The sequence below is a fragment of the Manis pentadactyla genome, chromosome 4 (assembly GCF_030020395.1).
Source record: "Manis pentadactyla isolate mManPen7 chromosome 4, mManPen7.hap1, whole genome shotgun sequence".
In the NCBI taxonomy this organism is placed as follows: Eukaryota; Metazoa; Chordata; class Mammalia; order Pholidota; family Manidae; genus Manis; species Manis pentadactyla.
In genome coordinates, this window is record NC_080022.1 from 58,324,350 (window position 1) to 58,345,575 (window position 21,226).

At 34.4% G+C, this 21,226-nt stretch overlaps 1 protein-coding gene across 4 annotated transcripts in view; it reads left to right on the forward strand.

Moving 5' to 3' along the window:
* The window catches only part of LRRC7 (leucine rich repeat containing 7), a 496,164-nt gene extending 475,201 nt beyond the window's left edge, over nucleotides 1–20,963 (forward strand). For 3 of the 4 annotated variants that reach the window (XM_036890160.2, XM_036890162.2, XM_057500316.1), the window contains 2 exons: nucleotides 4,532–4,606; nucleotides 16,682–20,963. In XM_036890160.2, coding sequence (XP_036746055.1) covers nucleotides 4,532–4,606; nucleotides 16,682–16,789 — 183 coding nt within the window. In that variant the 3' untranslated portion in view covers nucleotides 16,790–20,963. The remainder of the gene's footprint in view (nucleotides 1–4,531; nucleotides 4,607–16,681) is intronic. The other variant, XM_057500317.1, reaches the window with a different exon arrangement.
* Nucleotides 20,964–21,226: the final 263 nt, after the last annotated feature.

The following is a 21,226-nucleotide window of genomic DNA, read 5'->3' on the forward strand; positions in this document are numbered from 1 at the left end:
CTAAGTTTTTTTTTTTAATGTATTCACTCACTTAATCTAGTTATGAGCTGCATACCATTATTATACCCATTTTAGTGATGAGGAAAAGTACACAAAAGTTCATTAATTTACCAAAGGTCACCAATTTTCAAGTGGTGAACACAGACAGGCTAACTATAGAGCTATGCTCTTATCTACTTCTTACACGATGTGATAGGAAAAATGGCTCCCCAAAGATAATCACAACCTAATTCTTACCTGTGAATATGCTACACTACATGGCAAAAGGGACTTTGCAGGTGGGATCAAATTATGGAATTTGGGAGAGGAGATTATCCTCGATTGGGGATGGGAGCAGTGCAGGGAGAGTGAATCTAATCGCACAGGTCCTTAAAACAGAATCCTTCAGGCCTGTGGTCAGGAGGAGATACGAATATAAAAAGAAGGTCAGAAAAAAACACGATTACTGGCTTTGATGATGGAAGAAGGGGACCAAGAGACAAGGAATGTGGACATTTCCTAGAAGCTAGAAAAGGCAAGGAAACATTTTCTTCCCTAGAGTTTCCAAAATTTAATGCATCCCGACCAACACCTTTGTTTTAGCTGAGTGAGACCTGTGTTGGACTTCTTACCCACAGAACCATAAGATAAATAAATCTGTGATATTTTAAGGCACCAAGGTTGTGGTAACTCATTAAAGCAGCAGCAAAGACTAGTGGACACTACCTCACTGAACAAGAGTTACTGAAGTATTTCCTTCCTAGGGCAATATCATTTACTATGTAACCTTAGGTATGTAGGTTGTTTCACTGATTTTGAATAAATTGCATGATAGTTTGCCCCACATTCAGCACTCTACCAAATGTTACAAGAAACCAAAATATTTTAGATCTTGCTGCAGAGTTACAAAGTTGATCAGATGCCATAATTTGGACCTTTGATACATACAAGCTGGTTTACTACAGATTGGAAATTAAGAGATGGCTTTTAACCAAACAGTAAGAAGTTATGGTTCTAATTTTCAGAGTACAAATGTTGTGATGATTCCTCACCAAATTCTGTATTTGGTATTCTTTGAAGTCTTAGACTAAAAATGAATTTGTGGAAAGAGTGACACATTGCTCCAAAGAGCTTTTTCATAACAGTGTCAAAGTTTCCATATTTTTCATCAATATTCATCATAACAGAGCACAAAATGGGCTCAGAGTTGTGTGGCCTCTTTCGTATGGCAATGTTTATATACATAATACAACAAAGAATCAGTTCCCTGGCCTTTGCAGACAGTCTTTTGGGAAACATTCTACCTCCACGAATAATGAATGCAACTGACCGTTATCAAACACTCATTCCTATCTGTTTCAACCACTGTGGCAGTGTGCTGGCTGATAGGGTGTATACAGAGGAAAAAGGAGGCTATACCAATGAACAGCATTTTCTTCGTTGACGAAATGTATTTATTGAAAAGAAATATTAAAGCTTGAGAAAACAGCAATAAATGCTTTGAAAGACTCAGCCACCATAAGAGTAAACTCCACAGCAAATCGTCAGAACAGCAGCTGAATCCCACAGAGCTTTGTGATGGATGGAATGAAGCCTGCCAGACACTGCATCTGTATTCATTCAGCAGTCGGGTTGCAGACTGTTGCTAGCTCCTCCCACCATGGCAGATATGGCCATGATTTGGCTCGTATGGTCTGGAATCACACAAACATTATTAAAACTCTTTCTATACAGTGATCTGAAGAAGAGCAGTCCAAATTCCCTAGGTAGCACAGACTTTGACTGCTGGAATAAAATAATCATCAAAACAATTTCACCTTCAGCACCGAGAGATGTAGTGGTTTATTTGAGTCAACAGTGTTATTCTGCTGTTGTACAGAGAGCCCAGTGGCCTAGAGGGGGACTGCCAGGGAGACAGACTTCACATACAGGCTCCTGGACTGACGCATATGAGAGTTAGGTACCCAGTGGGGAAAGGACTCCAGGGCCTTTATTTGTCTTCACGACCAGGGCCATTCACTGGCCTGGTGGATGCATTATTGTGCCTTATTTAACTGTCCTTGACAAACAGCCATTTTTCTTTTTCCCTCGTAATTGACCATTTGTACAACTGTATTGACAAAAGTAACTACCTGTTTGAGCATCACTCCAAATAGTGATACTATTAACCTAAGAATTTTTTAAGATTTTATAATTTTCTTAATACTACAAGTAGTGCCTAATTATTGTAGAAAAATTAGAAAACACAGTGAAAAGAAATATATATGTGATAATATATTAGAAAACATTAGATAATATGTGAAAAATAGATAAAAACTTAGAAAACATAAGTGAAAAGAAATACATATATATGTGTGTGTGTGTGTGTGTGTGTGTGTGTGTATGTGTGATATCTCATTACCCAGTGCAATACTGTTAATGTTTAGGAATATATCCTTGACATATTTTCCCATACAAATATACATATAAGTAAATTTCAACAAAAATAGTACACCACACATAATATTTTATAACCTGCTTGTTTCACTAAGCACTACTGTATTTATATATCCACCATGTAGGACTTCATTTTTAATAACTGCATATCATTCTATTGTATGGATTTACCATAATTTATTTCATTGATTCCCTGTTATCAGACATTGTGGTGTGGTTTGTAATCTTTATTATTATAAATAATACTATGATGAACACATTAGTAGATGTACATTGCATACTTATCTAGTTTTTTCCTTAAGATAAATTCTAGAGGTTGAATTACTGGTTAAAAGTTAGGCAGTTTTCTAAGGATTTTGATGCCTATCTGCAGTTTCATCTTTAAATGGAAAAGAAAAAAGATTGAAATCAGAAAGCTAGAAATCATTCAAAAGCTTTAAACTAATAAGTTTCACAACTACCTGAAATGCTAAATAAAAGTACTTTAATTATAGTCTTTTTTAAAAATCATTCACACACATATATACAAAGTTATGGGGTTAAGTGAGAGTCATTAAATTTGCAGATCAGCAAATGAGATGATTTTCTAAATAACATTTGTTTAGAAATATTCTAAATAATATTTAGAAATAACTAAAATATTATCTTCTATTATTTTAATATTTCTTATAAACAAACAAAAAGCTGTCTTGAGATGTAATTCACAAACTATAAAGTTCACCCTTCTATAGTGTACAATTAAATGGTTTTTAGCATATTCTTGGAATCATGTGACCATCATCACTATCGAACCTCAAAACACTTTCATTACCTCAAAAAGAAACTCATACACATAAGTCATTCCCAGTCGCCTGCTCCTCAGCCCCTAGCACACACGAATTTCCATTCCTACACATTTGCCTCTTCTGGACATTTCATTTACATGGACTCATATAATATGTGGTTTTTGTGACTGGCTGCTTTTCAAGGTTCATCAATGTTGTCAGTACTTCATGCCTTTCTATTGCCAAATAATACTTCACTGACTAGATATATATTTTTTGTTTATCCATTTGTCAGTTCATTGTTAGGATGTTAACTAAAACCTTGTTACAACGGTGATTAAAGTACTTCAGTAGCTCCCCAAACTGATAAGCATGTCTATTTAAAGCCCCTCTTAAAGTGGCCCAACCTAGTTTTTCGCCTGATCTTCTCCCACCCTCCCAGCACCATCCACTCACAGCCTTCTGCCACCACTGCAGGCATCATGGAACTGCCTGCAGTTCCCTGAATGTAACAAGCCTCTCACTTTTGTACATGCTGTACCTTCTACCTGGCATAGCCTTCCTCCCCTTTCATGTGCAGATGCCATAAACTTGACTTTATGATTCAGCTGCCTATTATCTCCTCCTCTTGGAAGTCCTTACACACTGAGGATAAACTGGGTGCAACTTTTAAAATTATCTATTACACCTTTATCATAACACTTGTTATATTGCTTATAATTGCTGGTTTTCTTGATTTTTCTTCCACTATATTGTGAGCTCACTGAAGTCAGAAGTTATATTCTGTATATCCCCATAATACTAACAATCAAAGCCTAACATATAGTAGAAATTCAGTAATTGTTTGCATTATATGCATCATCAGCAAAATTAATTTGACTTCTTTATAAACTAAATTATTCAATTTAGGGATTTTGTAACTGGAGACATAAATCTTCTATTTAAAATACATGTTGGAATTTTCATGTTTAAATTTGTTCATGTACTTTTTTATTAAAATTCTCAGTAATATACAAAGTAATGCTCATTAAATAAATCAGTATTTTTATGTAATTCTAGTAAAGTTTTTAAAGTATACAGTGAATTTGTAACTTATCAAACATTTTCAATCAAGAGTTACAAGATAATTTCAGAAGTTATACAAAAGATTATTTAGTACTATATTTCAAATTATGTAAGAAAGAAATAAGACTATGCCATGAGATTAATTTATGAATCATACGATAATCTTTGAAGCTTACATATGTAAATTGTTCTTAATTTTTCACTGTTTTCTTTATGAATGAAAAATGTTTTAAGTAGTCCTAGTTCTTGGTATTAGAATCCTAACCTCTGTTACTTCTGACTTATAGGGTATCTTTGTTACTAGGGTTCAGCCTGATGGACCAGCATCCAATCTGCTGCAGCCTGGTGATAAGATCCTTCAGGTAAGACAGATTAAAAGCAATGCTTTCAAATGGCAACACTGAAACAAATACGTAGCTGTGTTATTAATGGTTTGAGTTAAATGATTAAAAATTAGTCCTCTCATTTCTTATTTGCCTTTTTGGCAATTTATTTTTGGGGGGTTGGAGAGGCAGGTCAGAAACCAAGTCAGTCTGATAGAATCCTATATCCCTGGTACCTGGTACATGGGTGTGTGTTCTGCATATTTTTGTTTAAATGAGTAGTATAATTTAGTAATATAAGTGATACATATAGGAATCAATGCACAGTTATCAAGTGTAAGTAAAGAGTAATGAAATACCCAAACAGGGTATTTATATGACTTCAGATGAGGCAGAAGGAACTGGTATATGCTTAATTTCTCAACAGTAAGTTTATTATTGTTTGAGTACTGTGAATCATATGATACTATCTTTCTAATCCCCCTATTCAGATGTTTGAACAAAAGTTTAGCTGTACATGGTGACTTTTAAAATGTATTACCTGATGGAAAAAGACTGTGTCTCTAACTTAAAGCTCTGCATATCAGAAAAAAGGTGATTTCAGTAAACAATTACATAAATGCTTGGTATAACCTATTCTACTTTACTTTCTTTGTCTTTCTTTCTGAATTCACTTCCACTTAGTCATTTCCTACATCACAGGGAAAGGCTCTTAAGAATCATAAATTTATTTAAGATTCAGTATTTTGACTTATGACCCCAGGAACTTCCCACTATGTAACTAGGTGGAACTATCTGATGCTGCAGATATTTAACCTTTGGAGCAATTGAAAGAAATAGTTCAACATAATACCTTGAAGATTCAAGGATACTAAAAAGACAGGACATGCAGGAAAGGAACCTTCTAGTCAGATTGGCTATGCAGTTACAAGAATACAAGGGCCCTGCTATTAAACTCTCTCAAAAAGTCCCAGAAAAGTAGAAATTCATATATATTATAATTATACATCTCTCTCTATATATATGTATATATATAATTATATACACCCTAATATATATATATATATATATATATATATATATATATATATATATATATATATAATTGCCATAACATTTTCACCACAGAAATATTTTAAACTAACTAGCAAGATCATGAAAAGTTTTCTAAAATGATAATTCTCAGAAAAGAATACAAGTTGCTCCAACCATGGCAGTGTCACAGCAAAAATATCATCCAACAGGTCCGAGTGCATTCCATGCAGGCAGGAGACAAAAGCCAGCAGGTGGTCTTTTGAGTTAAAACATTGAAACAAAAAAGACATACAAAATAACCTAAATTTTTTCTTTACTACTTTATTATGGAAGCTCTGTATTTTTGGATTGCCTTACTAGCCCTTTGATCTTAAGCACTTTGTATCATGTCTGTGGGACTCACATTCATTATATGTAAAATAAACTGTGGTTTATGTTATATCTGAGGTCCCCTCAAGCTCTAAAATTCAACTGTTCAGTAATTTGATCAAATGAAAAACAGCCAAGAATAAACTAACAATGTAACTCCCTAACAATGAATAAGTGCTACTGTTTAGTGAAGGAAATGGCTTGTTTTTTCTTTATTGAATTTCAAGGAAATTATTTTGAATCTCAGAATCTGAAAAAAAAAAATGTACAGCCAGTTAATCTCAGATCCCTGATCTATCAGAAGGCCAGGTTGGACAAAGAAGCATTCCATACCTTGAGAGAAGGCTGGGAGTTGCCTTCACCCATGACAGAAGTAGCAAAAGAAAGCTTTTTTTCCTCCATATGCAGAGAAGAAATATATTCAAATGGATATTTTAAAAATTACATATCCATCTTTAAATATATGTATATATTGATATAGATAACCCTGCAGAAGGGAAATGACCATTAAGTTAATGTCTAGTTGTTCAGTTAGAGTGCTCTTCTCTGGTTGTGAAATTCTAGAAAGGTTATATGTGGGGACATGAGGGTTTGGTATTTCTATTCCCTGAGAGGTGTACAGCAACAATGAAGTGTACAGAGAAATAAATACCTGAGGCAAGAAAAGAAAGGAATTTTAAGCCCAATCACTTAAAAGCCAAACATCTGCAAAAGAGTCACACTTGGGCTGTCTCTTCTTCCCCCAGATGACTAACAAGAATGTAACCTTTTATTTTTGCTACAGAACTCATTTTTGCTATAGAACTCATCATGTCAAATACAATAAAATCAAAGTCAATTTTCAGCAGAAGAAAAATGCACATAGGCCTTAATCAAATAAACTACCATATTTAGTTTCATTCATACTAGTTACAAAGCACAAGTGGCCAATTATACTCTCTGAAAGAAATAAGAATGGTTCATTGTAATGAAAATCATTGCCAACATCAGATGCTAAGAGGGACAATTATGTTTTGTCTCTCTATAATACTATTAACTTTTAGTTTAAAGTACATTGGGAAAAAAAGGTTTATAACATTGAGTTTTCTGGCATTTACAAGATCATTAGGATGTCTCCTCACTGGAACAAATTTATTTACAAACCTTAATAACAATATACAACCTGGAAAATCAGGCAAAAGGATAAAAATAAAAAACAACAAATGAGCCCCTTAAGTGATGGCAGTTATTGGGTTTGATCTAATGCAAGACCCAATAGCAAAAGAGATATACCTTTCCCAAATCTTTCTCAAACCCAAAATGTATTACGTAAGAGCTATCTCTTTATTTCTCTGTAACTCTTTTACCCATTACTTTCTTCTTATTCTGCCTATGATATTGTGAGCATGGTATTTGAATTACATGAAGACACATGCATTAAGGGATCATGTTAATTAAAAGCATATTCACGTGATTTTTCTGTCATTTTTACCAGAATAGACACACTACAATTAATGAGCACATTCAAATGACTTGCTGTGCTTAGTTATATAAAAATGTTCTATGTTATATAACAATGTTATGACAGTGTGGCATGAGGAAAGAGCACCACGCTAGGAGAACAGATCCCTCACAGCCTCACCTTCTGTAAAGGTTGTGTAGGAGTAAGAGAGAACAAGTAAAAGCACATGGATCACAAAATTTTTAAAAATGTTATTAGGTTGAACCATATAAACATCACAATATTTGACCATTTATGAAGTGGAAATTTCATTAATTTAACTTCACTGTTTCTTTTTCTAATGTTCTTTCCAGTTAAAAAAAAATCAGTCTAATTCACTATACATTTTACAATTTAAAATATGTTTAAATATAGAAAATCTATGAATTATAGTTAGTAGGTTGAAAAGATGAATAGGCTAGAAAATAATCATTTATTGTATTGGATAGTTAACATGATCCACAGTTGTAGCCTAAAGCTCACTTGTAAGTATATTGTATTCTGTTACATTATAGCAGTCAGCCCTTATCCTCTTCATTTACCTGTCTGCCCTTCCCCAGACAAGAGCCTAACTTCAGCAAGCAGAAGAGAAATAAATGATTTATAATAAGTTAGTGACATCCAAATTTTACCAATCCTCCAGATTTTTCTAATGTAAGGTATATTAATATGATACCAAATTGAAGATGATTCCAGAGTCTCATCTACCTTACCATAATTTTCAGAGTTTTGGAATTTGTGACCCAAAACAGATTTCTGGTTCTATGGCTTTATCTCTAAGATACCAAAATAGGATAATGAAAGATATGATCATTCAAATAAACCAGATATTTCCCTTTTATTTCCTAGTCTTAAAAAATCTTGATCCTATGATTCATACACATAATTCAAGAAATTACTCTCAACAAATAAATCTACCAAGTTTCAGTTACTTGTTTGGCTGGGAGTGCTCTATCAAGAGGGTTTACTCTCAATGGAACAGTAGTTCCTCCAGGCTTAACCAAGAGGAGAAAAGGAGGATGAACAGCAGGAGCAATACCTGTGGGCTAGACTACCTGTGGGCTAGACTGGGATCAGTCTTCAGGAACTGAGATGACAGGCCTATGCCAGAATGCGTGAGTGGGGAATAGAAAGAGAGAATATTGAGGAGGGAGACCCCAGGCACAAAGAAAGAAAAACCTATGATTTCAAAGTTAATCATTGAGTTGGGGATTCAGGCATGGAGATGACTTGGAGTGAGGTTGGGGGCTGGGAAGAGATAGACAGATAAAGCTTTCAAGGCTCAGAATGTGAGAAGAAAGTTTAGACTTCCCAGCAGTCTAAAACAAATGTCGTGGATGGCTTGGTCTTGCATAAGGATCTTAAGTTTTATCTGTACACAACCACTGAATCAAAACTTTCTTGTCTGAATGGAAGTTGTATGCCTCTTACTGACCAGTAGGTGTGATTAGCTGGAACAAAATCAGCTAAAACTTATTCAACAACCTCAAAACAATGCTTGTGAGAAGCTGTAGTTAATGTTACAAAGTCCATGCATTAATTCTCATGCCTGTACTCGTAAGAAAGACTTTATTTCATACTTGAAGTCTTCTTACCTGGTTTTGCAGAACACCAAGCAGTAAGCCTCTGCATCTAGCCACATTGCCAGAAGCAAGAACCATAGCTGATAGTTTCATTGTCCAGGAAGAGAGAAACTTTTTTTAAAAGACAGAAACAAAACTCAAGATATACAGCAGAGTCATTTCAGTATAGAATAGTTCTTCCCAATGGCATTCCTTAAGATATCTTTTTTAAAAAGAGTTCCTTAGTCAAATAAGTTTCAGAGCCACCTCAGACTCCAGGATTTCACAATGTACCAAACATATTAAGAACCTGAGAAATCTTACAAACTTATGTTTCCCAACATATTTAACCAGTTCTAACCCTCTTCACTAACAACATCAATTAACCATTTCCAAAGAACACACTTTGGGACATGTTTCTCATAGAAGCACCTTACTGGGCCCATGGATTTATCCTAGAGAGTTTTCATGTCCATAATTATCATTGTGAGTAATTAAGAATAGTTTAGTATGTTCATTTCTCTGAATTTTTTAAAACTTCTCCCTAAAAAGGCTATAGAAAATAGTGATAAATTTTTGTTATGGTCAAACTGAAGTGTGGGACCCTTAAAGAAATAAACTTAAGATATTGGGAAATTATGCTAAAGAATTTCCCAACAAGGCCAAATGAGTTAATGCTTTCCTATAGTGGACCTTAATTCAGTGGTTGAAATGAAAACCAGAGAGGTGTGAAGAGGTGAGCATGGGAACAAATGGGTAGAGGAGTCAGTAATCGTGTAACTTAGTTTTCAGAGAAAACTTATTATTGCTTATAATGATATAATACACTTGAAGAATATGATTTTTTAAAAATACAGTCTGATTGGAAGACAACCAAAATAATATTTTAAATGTGCATGATTTTATAGGCCAGAGTATCACTGCATCTCTTTATCCATTTAGTTAGTTTATAATGTTTAAGGTTCAGTTAATTATTAAAAGACTGAGTAGATTTCACAAATCAAAAAAAATTGTTAAGTATTAAAACAGGAAAACCAATAAAGACAAGTTCATTAGACAGCTCTGAATTCCATAATTTTGTTGAAATAAAAATAACCTTAATTGAGCACCCATTTTGTGTCATTTATATCACACAACAATCTATTGTTGAAAGAGGTTAAATAATTGATTTAAGCTTCTTTCATTATACAATACTGATCCTGCTGGGACAAACTTTACTGATAGCATCATATTTATCACATTTCCTATTTATTTACTTGGAAAATATGCATTAAATGCCCTCTATGTACAAGGCATTGTGCCAAGTAATGTGAGGTGTCTCCTTTTAAGAGCAAGCTTGCCCTTGCCACCAAAACAGAGACCAGCTTGGCTACGCAGAGGCCCCTGAAAATGAGAAGTTGATTTTGTAGTTCTTTTCGAAGTAAAGAAATGAAGTGTAGCTTGCTAGGGAACTGCAGTGCAAACCAAGTAGAGAATTCATTTGTTAGAGATACTCAACATCATCTTCTATGAAAAGAAAAGCAAGCATTCTAAAATTAGAGCATATAAATAAGTAAATGTTTTCATGATTATTATTTATCAGTTTATTACCATTTATTATCAGTTCCACACCTTAATTTCAATACCAGTAATTAACAAAGTCTTCTGTTGAGTCTATTCTGTTTTGCCATGTCTCTTTTGATTCCTGAATTCATGAAACATTCAAGCCGAGTTACATGTGTACCTCAGACAGAAGAGAAATTCTTGTTTTAGTCTATGAAGTTTTTAAAAAAATAATACAGTAAAACCCCTAAGAGTTCAAATTTTCTCACATTTAAAAAGTGAAATGTAAATTTTTTTGTGAGTGCTCAAAGAATTTAAGGTCTGTGTTCAGATTTTTGATAGAAAAGAAAATTTTTCAAATGACTTGGCATAGCATCCGTATCGTACTGATTATGCAGTGTACTCAGCCCTAAATACCTCCCAATACTTAATGAGAGTACTCTATCAGATTAAAATTCTGAAATGGAAATTAATTACAGGTAGTCAGTGTGAAACATAATTATAATTATCTCATATTCCCAGTGTCTCTTATAATATCTGGCTCTCAGGATTGGACAACATGAAGGCTCACCCTTACAGTGCTGATACGGTTGCTGTATTTTGTAGTTTCCTTCATTCCAAGAACTGTAAGGCATTCAAAGGTACTAATGTATGAATACATAACTAATGCCCAAAATATATGTGTAATGACCCTTGAAGTGTTTGTCCTTTGAGGGTAAGTTTAAATCAACCAAAACTCACACACCCAAATCTCTAATCCCATTTCTCTTCTAGATTCTAAATAAAGTCTTGCTGCCTTTATTGGATAATCCCATCAACCCAGTGGCCCAGCCTTCTCAGAGACTAGTTTTTAAATTTAAAGCTTTGAATAGTAAGGATAGAAGATAATTCCTGTGAGAATTACAGCATCCTCTGTAGAATTTCTGTGTATAAACATCCATAATTTATCCACTTAAGAAAGCGTTTACCAGAAGGAAATCAAAGATAAATCTAGGAAGGAACAAGAGGATGGAATCCAGAAACCAAGTATGTTTTACAGTAAACTGATGAGCTGTAATTGCAAAGCTCCACTTTTTGTTGTAATTGCAAATATTATTTTCATTAACCCTCAGTCTTTTCATGTTTAAATCATGCAAAAGGGCAATTAAAAAACATTTTGTGGCACAGATGTTAAATGGAATTAAAATAAGGAAGGATATCTTCTGGAAATAACATAAATGTTATAGTAAAATGTTCTTTTATACTTTCAAATTAGCTTATGCTGGAAACCCATTAATTATATATCCCTGAAGCATAAAATTTTCAGATATCTTTTTTTCTAGACTGTTTTCTTATTAACTTCATTTTAACTTAATAAGTAATTCATTTATTTCTCATTTTTCATTAAGTTGTAATTTCCTCAAAATTGTACACATTTTATTATAATCCATGATAGATTGTGTTTATATTTTAAAAAGTATGTAGCCAAACATGGCATCATATTTTAAATTTTCATTAACCTAATATATTATACATATATTCAAATTATCAAATCCATAGATTATATACATTTACTTTTCCAAGCATCACTGGATTTATACTCTGCAATTAACATTGTCTAGTACCAGCCTTTATTTCCTCAGCTCTTTCTTCTGCTTTGGTCACACAAAACATTACGAGGTAAAATATTGTGCTTCTTCTGCTCTTCATTTTAATCGGAAAAGCCCTACACAAATGCAGTTATATAATTTTCTGATTCCTTGTCTGAACTGTCCAAGATGGAAGCCATATTCGTTTTAACAAAAGCAATATAATTTCTCTTTGCTCTTCTATCCTAAGCATGGAAGGAGGTGGTTCTCTAGAACTATTCTACCTTCTTCCATTCAAACCTTTCTTCCAATCCCCTCACCTGGCATCAGGCCTAATATAATATTTCACATCAAGAAATAGCTCAGTTAATATTAAAAAGTGGATTCATTTAATGAACTTAAAACATTTGTTACAACCTCACAACATCCAGTGAAACAAATTGTGTCAGTTTATTGAGAGCTGACTACTGTGACCCAAAGCCCACCTACATCTGTGTGAGCTTGAATAGTTAATGTAATCTCTCTGATCCCTACATTTTCATCTTTACAAACAAATTAGGGTTAACTAAACAACAACAAAAGAGCTCCTTTGATATCTTGTCCTATTTTTGTGCCTTATTTCTTAAGTTCAAGAAAGAATTAGTGAAATACTACAGCTAATAGTAGCTAACATTTTTTTACTTATTCTACATAGTATGCTGGGCCCTGTCCTAAGCACTTAACACATATTAACTCATTTAATCTTTAATAAACTTTCTAAAATACTTTGCTTTCTGATCTTTGAGAGTCTGTCTGGTATTTTGAAGTCATTCCCAGGCAGTCCCTAGTCGTAGCGTTTCAAACAGGCCTCTTGAGGTTCACCGAAGTGCTGGTGTAGAGCCAAAGCATTTCTGGGGACTAGAATTACAGGTGGAGTCCTGTTATTTATTTAATGGAGTGATCTAATTTATCAATCTGCTGATTTCCTTCTGGGAAATCAGCTGCCTGTTTGTTTTCGAACGATGTAACTCTCATTTGAACTTACAAATGAACGCTAAAAGCTGATGCTTTAAAGTGATATTAAAGGCTGATTTATACAAGGGGTCTCACTAGTCTTGAATCAGAACCTGATTTGTGCTTCTGAATGTCTTGAAGCCTGGTTTATTGGAAATGGATCCAGATCTAGGCCAGAATTAAACTAGTGATACCTTGTCTCTGCTCTTCCCTCTGTGATACAGAAAACTTGGGTTAATTGGGGCCAGTAGGAAATATTTGATTCTCTTGAACTTCCTGCTACCATTATGAGCACTCTATACCTCGATCCCCTTCAGGGTGACTCTTGCCAGTTCTCCTCCTGCCTCAGTCTCTTAAGAACCCAGCTTTCCTGGTCCCTCGTTCAGTGCATTGGTAGCCCTGAGAATCCCTGTTTGTTAGTCCGGCCATCAGGCTAGAGCTAGCTTTCTGCCATCCACTGGCGGGAAGGACTGGGCCCTGTTTCACTCTTCCCTCCTCCGTCCAGACGGATTTTTCTGGATGCCCGGGTCAGCAGCAAACACTGTCTTTCGGTTCTGTTCTGCTCTTCAAAGCTGCAGCCCTGTCCCATTCCCCTAGTTAGGTTCCTGTCTTTCACACTGTTTCCTTGTAAATGTATATTCTGATAAATCTCTCAATGTTCCATGTAGTTAATACCAAACTGCAAGAAAACCTAACCCCTGATGCTAATGCTGCCCCTCTGACCTCTTTCCTGAACTGGAGTCTCTTATTTCTAAATATATGATCAACATGCCTCTTGCGTGTCGCAGTACCACAAACTCCATTGTCTTCCCCATGGAGCTTGCTGCTCCCCCAATGTTCCCATCTGCCATTAAGGACATCACAGTTTGATCCTTGTTTGTTTCTTATACCTTGTTCAATCACATGCCAAATGTATAGATCATGCCCTAAAAGTTTTCTCCTTCTTAATCTATTTCCTTTCAAGACTCCTGGCACTGCCCTAACAGATAGACTTTACAGTCTTTCAACTTTTGAGAACGAAATGTACATAGTTAAAACCATAGTAAGAATGAGAGATTCAGCATTTCTGTAGATTCTAATTTAGGATTAAATGTTATTTGTACCAGTATTTTTGGAATAAGTTAAATTAAACCTGATACCAATCTGAATGAGAATTTCTGCTTTGCAACCACCGTAAAGAACAAAATCATATTAGGAGGTAACATAGCAACAGTTTTAAGGGGAAATGTTCATTATTTTATCATGATCAATGAAATACCAGTTCAAATCACTGGAAGCTTTGTGGTTTTATTATTTTACTGAAGTACAGAGAGAAATAATAGGAAGGAATATTATGGTATCATAATTCAGCCCTAGCTGTGACCTCAGTCACATGGCTTGGTCTCTCTGAGGTGTAGCTCTTTATAAAACAACAGAATTAGCTTAGTTCATATTCCTTCTCATTTGCTCTTACTCTCACAATCTCTTCCTGTCTTTTCAGAATAGTTCCATTTAAATGTTTTCCGTGTCTCTCTTCCTTCTGAAGAAACATATCTATGAACTAACCGCACCTCCCACCAAGGTCCTGCACATTAGCTTGCTGGGCTAATGTGCACAGTTGCTTGCTATGCCAAAGCCTAGGTTCTAAATTCGCTGGTGTTTTTATTTTTCAATTATCACAAAAATGATTATGTACACGGATCTTCTTAAAACTCCTGTCCCTGTCTGGACAGAATTTACTTAAAATAGCCAACTATTCACATGTCCAGGGCTGGAGGGGACTCCAGGCTTGAAACAAGACAAGGACTTACATCCTTTGCTTTTACTTTCTTGCCAGGTGTGAGTACCAAGAAACTCTTCTGTTATATGCCTCAGAGAAACAACTTCCTTGGAAATTCCCCCTCTTCTCTTTTCATTCTGCTGGGCTATCCTAGTACTTTATCTCTTCTGATGTTAATTCAGTTCAGCATACATTTGTTGAGTGATTACTATATATAAAGTGTTTTCTACATTAGTTTTGCTATATATGAAGTATATCTATACATACAAACACACACACACATGCACACACATACAGAGAGACAGAGAGAGATTCTTTAATTCAGAACAAATTTGTACTTCTAATTATACAGATTTCTGTGTGTTTACATTTAGGTTTCCTTCATATTACCCTCATTTGTAGACATACTGTGGTTAAAAAATGCAAAATCTTAGGACCTTCTTTGTCACATCATTAGGCCACCAATTTTAATAAACGTGATAAAATACAATCAATGTGTCACATTACTTTAATCTAAGTTATAAAGATTACACAGCATTGCTAGAGATGTACTGCTGCTGTTCTAAATTCTAAGAAGCCAAAAGCAGTGGAATATCTTGAGTGGTTATTCAAAATACTGATCACATTTTAACAATGTATTTAAAAAAAGTAAAGTAACAGGCAATGGCTGCCCCAAATTAGTATCAGTCAATTGAAAATTGAAAAAGCCAAACAATTAACTGGCTCTGTTATCTTACTTTGCCAAGCAATTTGGCTGACTCTTCAAATCAACTGAGTGTCAGGCTGCACCCCCAAAGCAGTTACAGAGCTGTCACTCATTGAATTTGCAAGATTTATTCCTAACAAGTTTCAATAAGGTTGTATGTATTTAGTTTTGGCCTTCACGACAGTGTAAGTTTATGGGATCCACTTCTTTATGTATTGATAATAAAAATCATTCCAATCAGAAGAACAAGCAATTTAATGTAGAGAAAATCAAAGAGCAATGAGCACTCACTAAAGAAACACATGCATTTTTGTGATATAAATGTCAAATAATAACCAGTTGGAGTAATGAAATTGTATCCTTAGGCTAATTATGTCTAAAATAAATTTTGATCACATAGATTGATGATTTCTAACTAGAACATAGCAAGCACATTCACTGTTAGTAAAGTCAGTGAACTTTGCCCCTGAAGGATGGATCTCTTAAACATAGGATTTAAGTGGGATTGAGAACCACTGGTATGGGTAATGAATATAATTGCATTTAGCAATGGGGGAAATAACAATGCTGTCTTTAATATAAAAATGTATAAACTGAGAAATTCTCAGTGTGCAAAAATAAGATTTAACTATAAGTGTCCAGTCCTGTTTTGCATAACTGAAATATTTGACCATGTTGATAGGTTTATATCAGTGATTATATAACAAAAGCCAATGGTCTTGTGGACACTTTTGAACCATCTCAACTAAATTCGTGCAAAAACAAAATAAATCAGAACAACAACAAAACAACTCCCATATTTCAAGGGTATCTATCTGCTGTTCACCAGTGTATCTCTAATATTAGTAGTGTGCTGGGATTGTACTAAGACAATCCCAGGTAAGATATACTAGACACTCGATAAATATCTGTTGAATTAATAAACTGAGTAGAAGCTGGGTAAAATTTATTAGTTGTTTCCGTAATTGTAATTCTGTTATGAATTTTTAAAACTGGTAACTTTGAATTGTTCAATACTCCCTTGAATCTTTATTAGGAACAATGATAAAGTGATAAACAAATATCTTGCATTGACTGCCCTTTCATTTATGTGTTTACAGGCAAATGGACATAGTTTTGTACATATGGAACATGAAAAAGCTGTATTACTACTGAAGAGTTTCCAGAACACAGTAGACCTAGTTATTCAACGTGAGCTTACTGTCTAAATATTTTTTATAAATAGTGAAGATATGTCTAGCCAGACCTAATGTTCAAAAATAAATTTATACATAGAAACAAATTTTGCCAATTGCTGGACCAATGGCAAACATTAGTGCCAAATGTATAATATTATATGTTAGCACTGATCTTCCTTAAAAATGTTAACTATATAAATATGATGTTCATGTGGTTATGTATTAGTTTTAATTGTCAGCCTCTGGCTGTGCATTGGTGCAGTTTTGTTTTTGTTTGTTTTTGTTTTTAATCAAATAAGTTTCTTCTCGAAGTGGATTTCATATAATTTCGGAGCACGGAAGCACACACAAGCTACGAATTCTGCTCTCCATCAGAAACACTGCCTCAAAGTTGTATATGCCTTTATATAGAAAATACAAATATAAAGAATTGTAATTCCCATAAAATATTTCTAGCACAAGGTATATGTTGGCATATATACAAGAAAAATATAGAGAAAAACAATATTTTCATAAACTAAACATCTCGGATTGAGAAAGAAAATATATCTTAAAATAAGACTTTACTATAATAAATCTTTTTCAATAAAAATTACATGATAATGCCTTATGAAAGTAACTGTACATATGGTATAAAGTGTTTATATTTGGTTCCATATTCATTTGCTAAATTCTCATAACACAGAGTGAAATATTTCATAAATTAGTCATCTATCTCTGGGACCTGAATAAAAAGAGGATAAACTGATTTGTTCAATGCCTTTAGCTAATTATAATACATGCAGAGTCAAGAACCACACTAAAGGTCACTATAGGTAAATCATTTTCACCAAAAATTTAAGCAGTGAATGATGGGTGGCAGGAAAGGTACTGCTTTATTTCTTTCAAGTTTATGTTGATTTTAAACTGTAGCCCTTGTGATTTCTTTACTTGTAAATGTGGAATTTATTTGTGTGTTGCTTTATCTAATTTGCTATTTTTAAATCATTTCAAATGAGTTTTGGGGATTGATAAAATTTATCATTAAGAGAGACTTGTTAGAAAGTTATGGGGGGGCTATTTAAACAACTTTGGTATTTAAATATGAAACTTCAAATATAATTTCTCAGAGCTATGGTCTATCTGTATTATTAATTTCAATGCCTGGTTTTGTGGGCAGAAATACTTTTTTTTCCAAAAAAGTTTCAAACTATATAAAATCCTGAATTCTGTCTCACTGGAGAGAAAGACAAGCAGAGTTAATACAGAATGTTATTTTTACATTGGAACTGTTTTCCTCTGTAATGGTCATAAAATTCATTTCATAGTCCCTTAAAAATATTTTCTTATATATAGTCATTAACCTGATTAAAATATTAAATGGAAACTCCAGGATAATTTCCCACAGTTGGTTTTATGCGTTCTCTCTCATCTTTACAAATAGTTATTATTTTTAAATGTATTTTACTTTATATGCTACTGTTTCAAGTATTCTATTAGGATTTTCACAATAGTATCATATATTGATGTCACTGAAGCTCTGAGATAAATATTTGTAAGTTAACTGTTTTATGGGGACATTGAAAAATATTGTATTTTTGTAGGGTCTATTAAAATGAGTGTCACTTATTAGAAGTACAGTGGTATTTTTTGGCAATAGAATTTGTCACTTGAAGGCAACTGATACTTCATTTTATAGATGATGCACTAATTTTGATGTTGCTTTATGTCAGCGTGACATTATGCCATGATTTTATAGGTTTTGACATTTAGCAAATGATTAAATGATTGGCCTATTTAATATGTTTCCCAGAAGTAACTTCTAAATGCATTTTAATATATTGACAGTTTCTGATGAGAAATGCCTTTCAGAGCCTAATTTTCTTTATCAAAAGCTCTCACCAAATCACCATACCACATATCCAGCTGCTATGATAGGATGATCATCATTAATCAAGACAGAGGCCCTTACTGGCCTCACAAGATCACTTAAAGGAAAAACAAACCCATGAGTGTAGTTTGGTGAGAATGAAGCACCTCAAATCATCCCATCAGTTCAAAAAATTTAATCTTTTATGGCAGAGGTGGGAGAAAAGCCAGATATAGGACTTGCCAAGTCTTTTTTCTTATGTCAGGTTTGCACATCAAACCCAGGGCATCAGGAGATGCTTCCGAGGCACAAAGCTGAGAGAATCATGATCCTAGGAAACACTTCTTGCACTCCTGATGTGACAGCATTGTCTTAGGCCAGTGCTTTAATCCTGCCTGTTCTGAAGGAGATGAGAAGAGAAAAGGGACCCCTGCCCAGCTGGGAAAGAAACCTGATGTGCCAGAGCACCTCGCTGTCAATTGTACTGCCAAGCTGCAGGCCGAGGAAAGGCAGGTAATATATATAAAGAAGAGAGGCCCTTTGTTTTAGGTTGACTGAACAAAATCACTAATCACTTGAGGGGGAGAAAATCTAATTCATTCCATAGGTGACCAAAACCAGTAATACATTGATTTTTGAGGATTGACTTTTTTGGAGTAACTCGTTTTGCTGCCTGAAATCAAAATCTGGTGTATGTTACCAAAAATGACAAAAAAAAGGTTAAGGGTGTGCTTTATCAAGAGGAAAAACCAACAACAACAAAAAAGGAGTGGAATTCATCATGATTCCAAGAGACTTGCCTCTTGGCCTTGGCGTTTTATTGGTATCTTTCTACTGAGGAAGTTGTCTCTGTTGATGGGTCAGTAAGACACAGTGGAGGGCAATAAGAAAGATCAGAGCTAGAAAAAAAAGAGCAAGCACTGAGAATTATTAGTAGAATTGCCACAGATGTTATAAGCCACATAGACATTAGTGGGCAACTTTTCAAACAGTTTACATGGCTTATGTCATAAAAGCTCTCTTATGATAATTCCAGCCTTCTAGACAACACAGGTCATGTAAACAAACAAAATGACTTCAAAATCTAACTGTACTTTTGACAAGGAATACTCAAAGTCAGCAAGACCTTGAAGTATTTACATTATGCTAATTTATTCCTTATTGAATTCTACCAACTGTATGTGTCCCAGTTCATTAGAACTGTAATTACGTAGACATCAAACAATCCTGGTTGTTTCTGAGCTTTACACTGGATTATCACCTTCAAGATGGAAAGCAGTTTTAAAGAGGGGTGACAAATCAGTATTAAGTTGTTTTTAATCTTAAAGATGATTATACACATATCACTAACATAATTGCTTATGTAATAGTAGGACTGAAATCTTTTTACAAGTGAGTCAAAGAGAAAGAATATTCAGAGGGAGGAAAACATTGAAAAAATTAGATTTATATATTCACTATTAAGTGGAAAGTATCTGAATTTGCTAACATGATCAGGTGAAGGAAGCCAGAAAAACGTTTGGCTTTGAATCATGAAATTTATTCAATACCTCCACAACAATTTAAAGCTTTGGGAAAAAGTGTGTGTTTGCCAACTTGTCTCTCTATTGGTTTTTAACGCTGTCTTCAATTAATTTCTGCCCTGTCTTGGCACACAGATAAAGAATATCTATTCTGACAAATACACTCTTAACAAGAGGCAACGATAGAACATAATCAATTTTTAAAATCTTGTTAATGTAAGGCCACCGCTTACCACTCTAAGTTTTTGGTAAATTCGAAATCAGGCAACATGTGTGACTGATTCTTGATATATTGACCAAACAGCAGATTTATATAAACATGGGAGTCAGTAAAAAGTTTTGCAAATAATGAAATCTAGTAAGTTAAGATGGGTCCTTTTTCTAGTATCAAGAAAAGCAGGGTTGAAGTTCTGGTAAAGTTTCTCTCACAGAAATGCTAAATCTTTCTGAGGTTTAATAAAATGTTTAAACACTGGGTTGGTGATGTGCCCTCTCTTACGGTTGTAGTTACCTAATCATCTGGAAATCTTCAGATTCAAGATCACCTGCAAAAACTATTTTCTTTAGCAATGCAACTGTCTTCCATTATGAAAAGCATCCTGCTTTGGCCCAGGATATTTCCCATCACGCAGCAAGACTATCCCCCAAGTATCCATTATAACAAGAAAATAGAATGTAGGCTGTGGAATAAGATAGATGTGCACTATAGAAAGCATGTGGGTTAATATTATAGGAGATCCTGGGAGTCAGCTTTCCTATGCCTCCTTTCAGCTTCATTTGATAAACTCTTCAGGGAATATATTTTCCAAAACACTCCACTGTACAAAACTAAAGCAGCTGCAGTCAAGTTTTCTAGTTATATTCTGAACCTTCTGGGAGTATTTCTGTTTCTAATATGTAAAACTGACCTCTCTTCATTGCTGCCGTGACTGGTATAGATCTGTCCCTCCAACGCCCCCTGATGTTCCAAAGACAGTGAATGGCTTCTCGAATCCCGCTGACACCGGACAACAGGTCCCCTTAGAGTTCAGATTGTCTGGAGACTCCTTGAGTATCAGCTGATAGTTCCAGCTTCCAGGTTGGGAGGAACTTCTT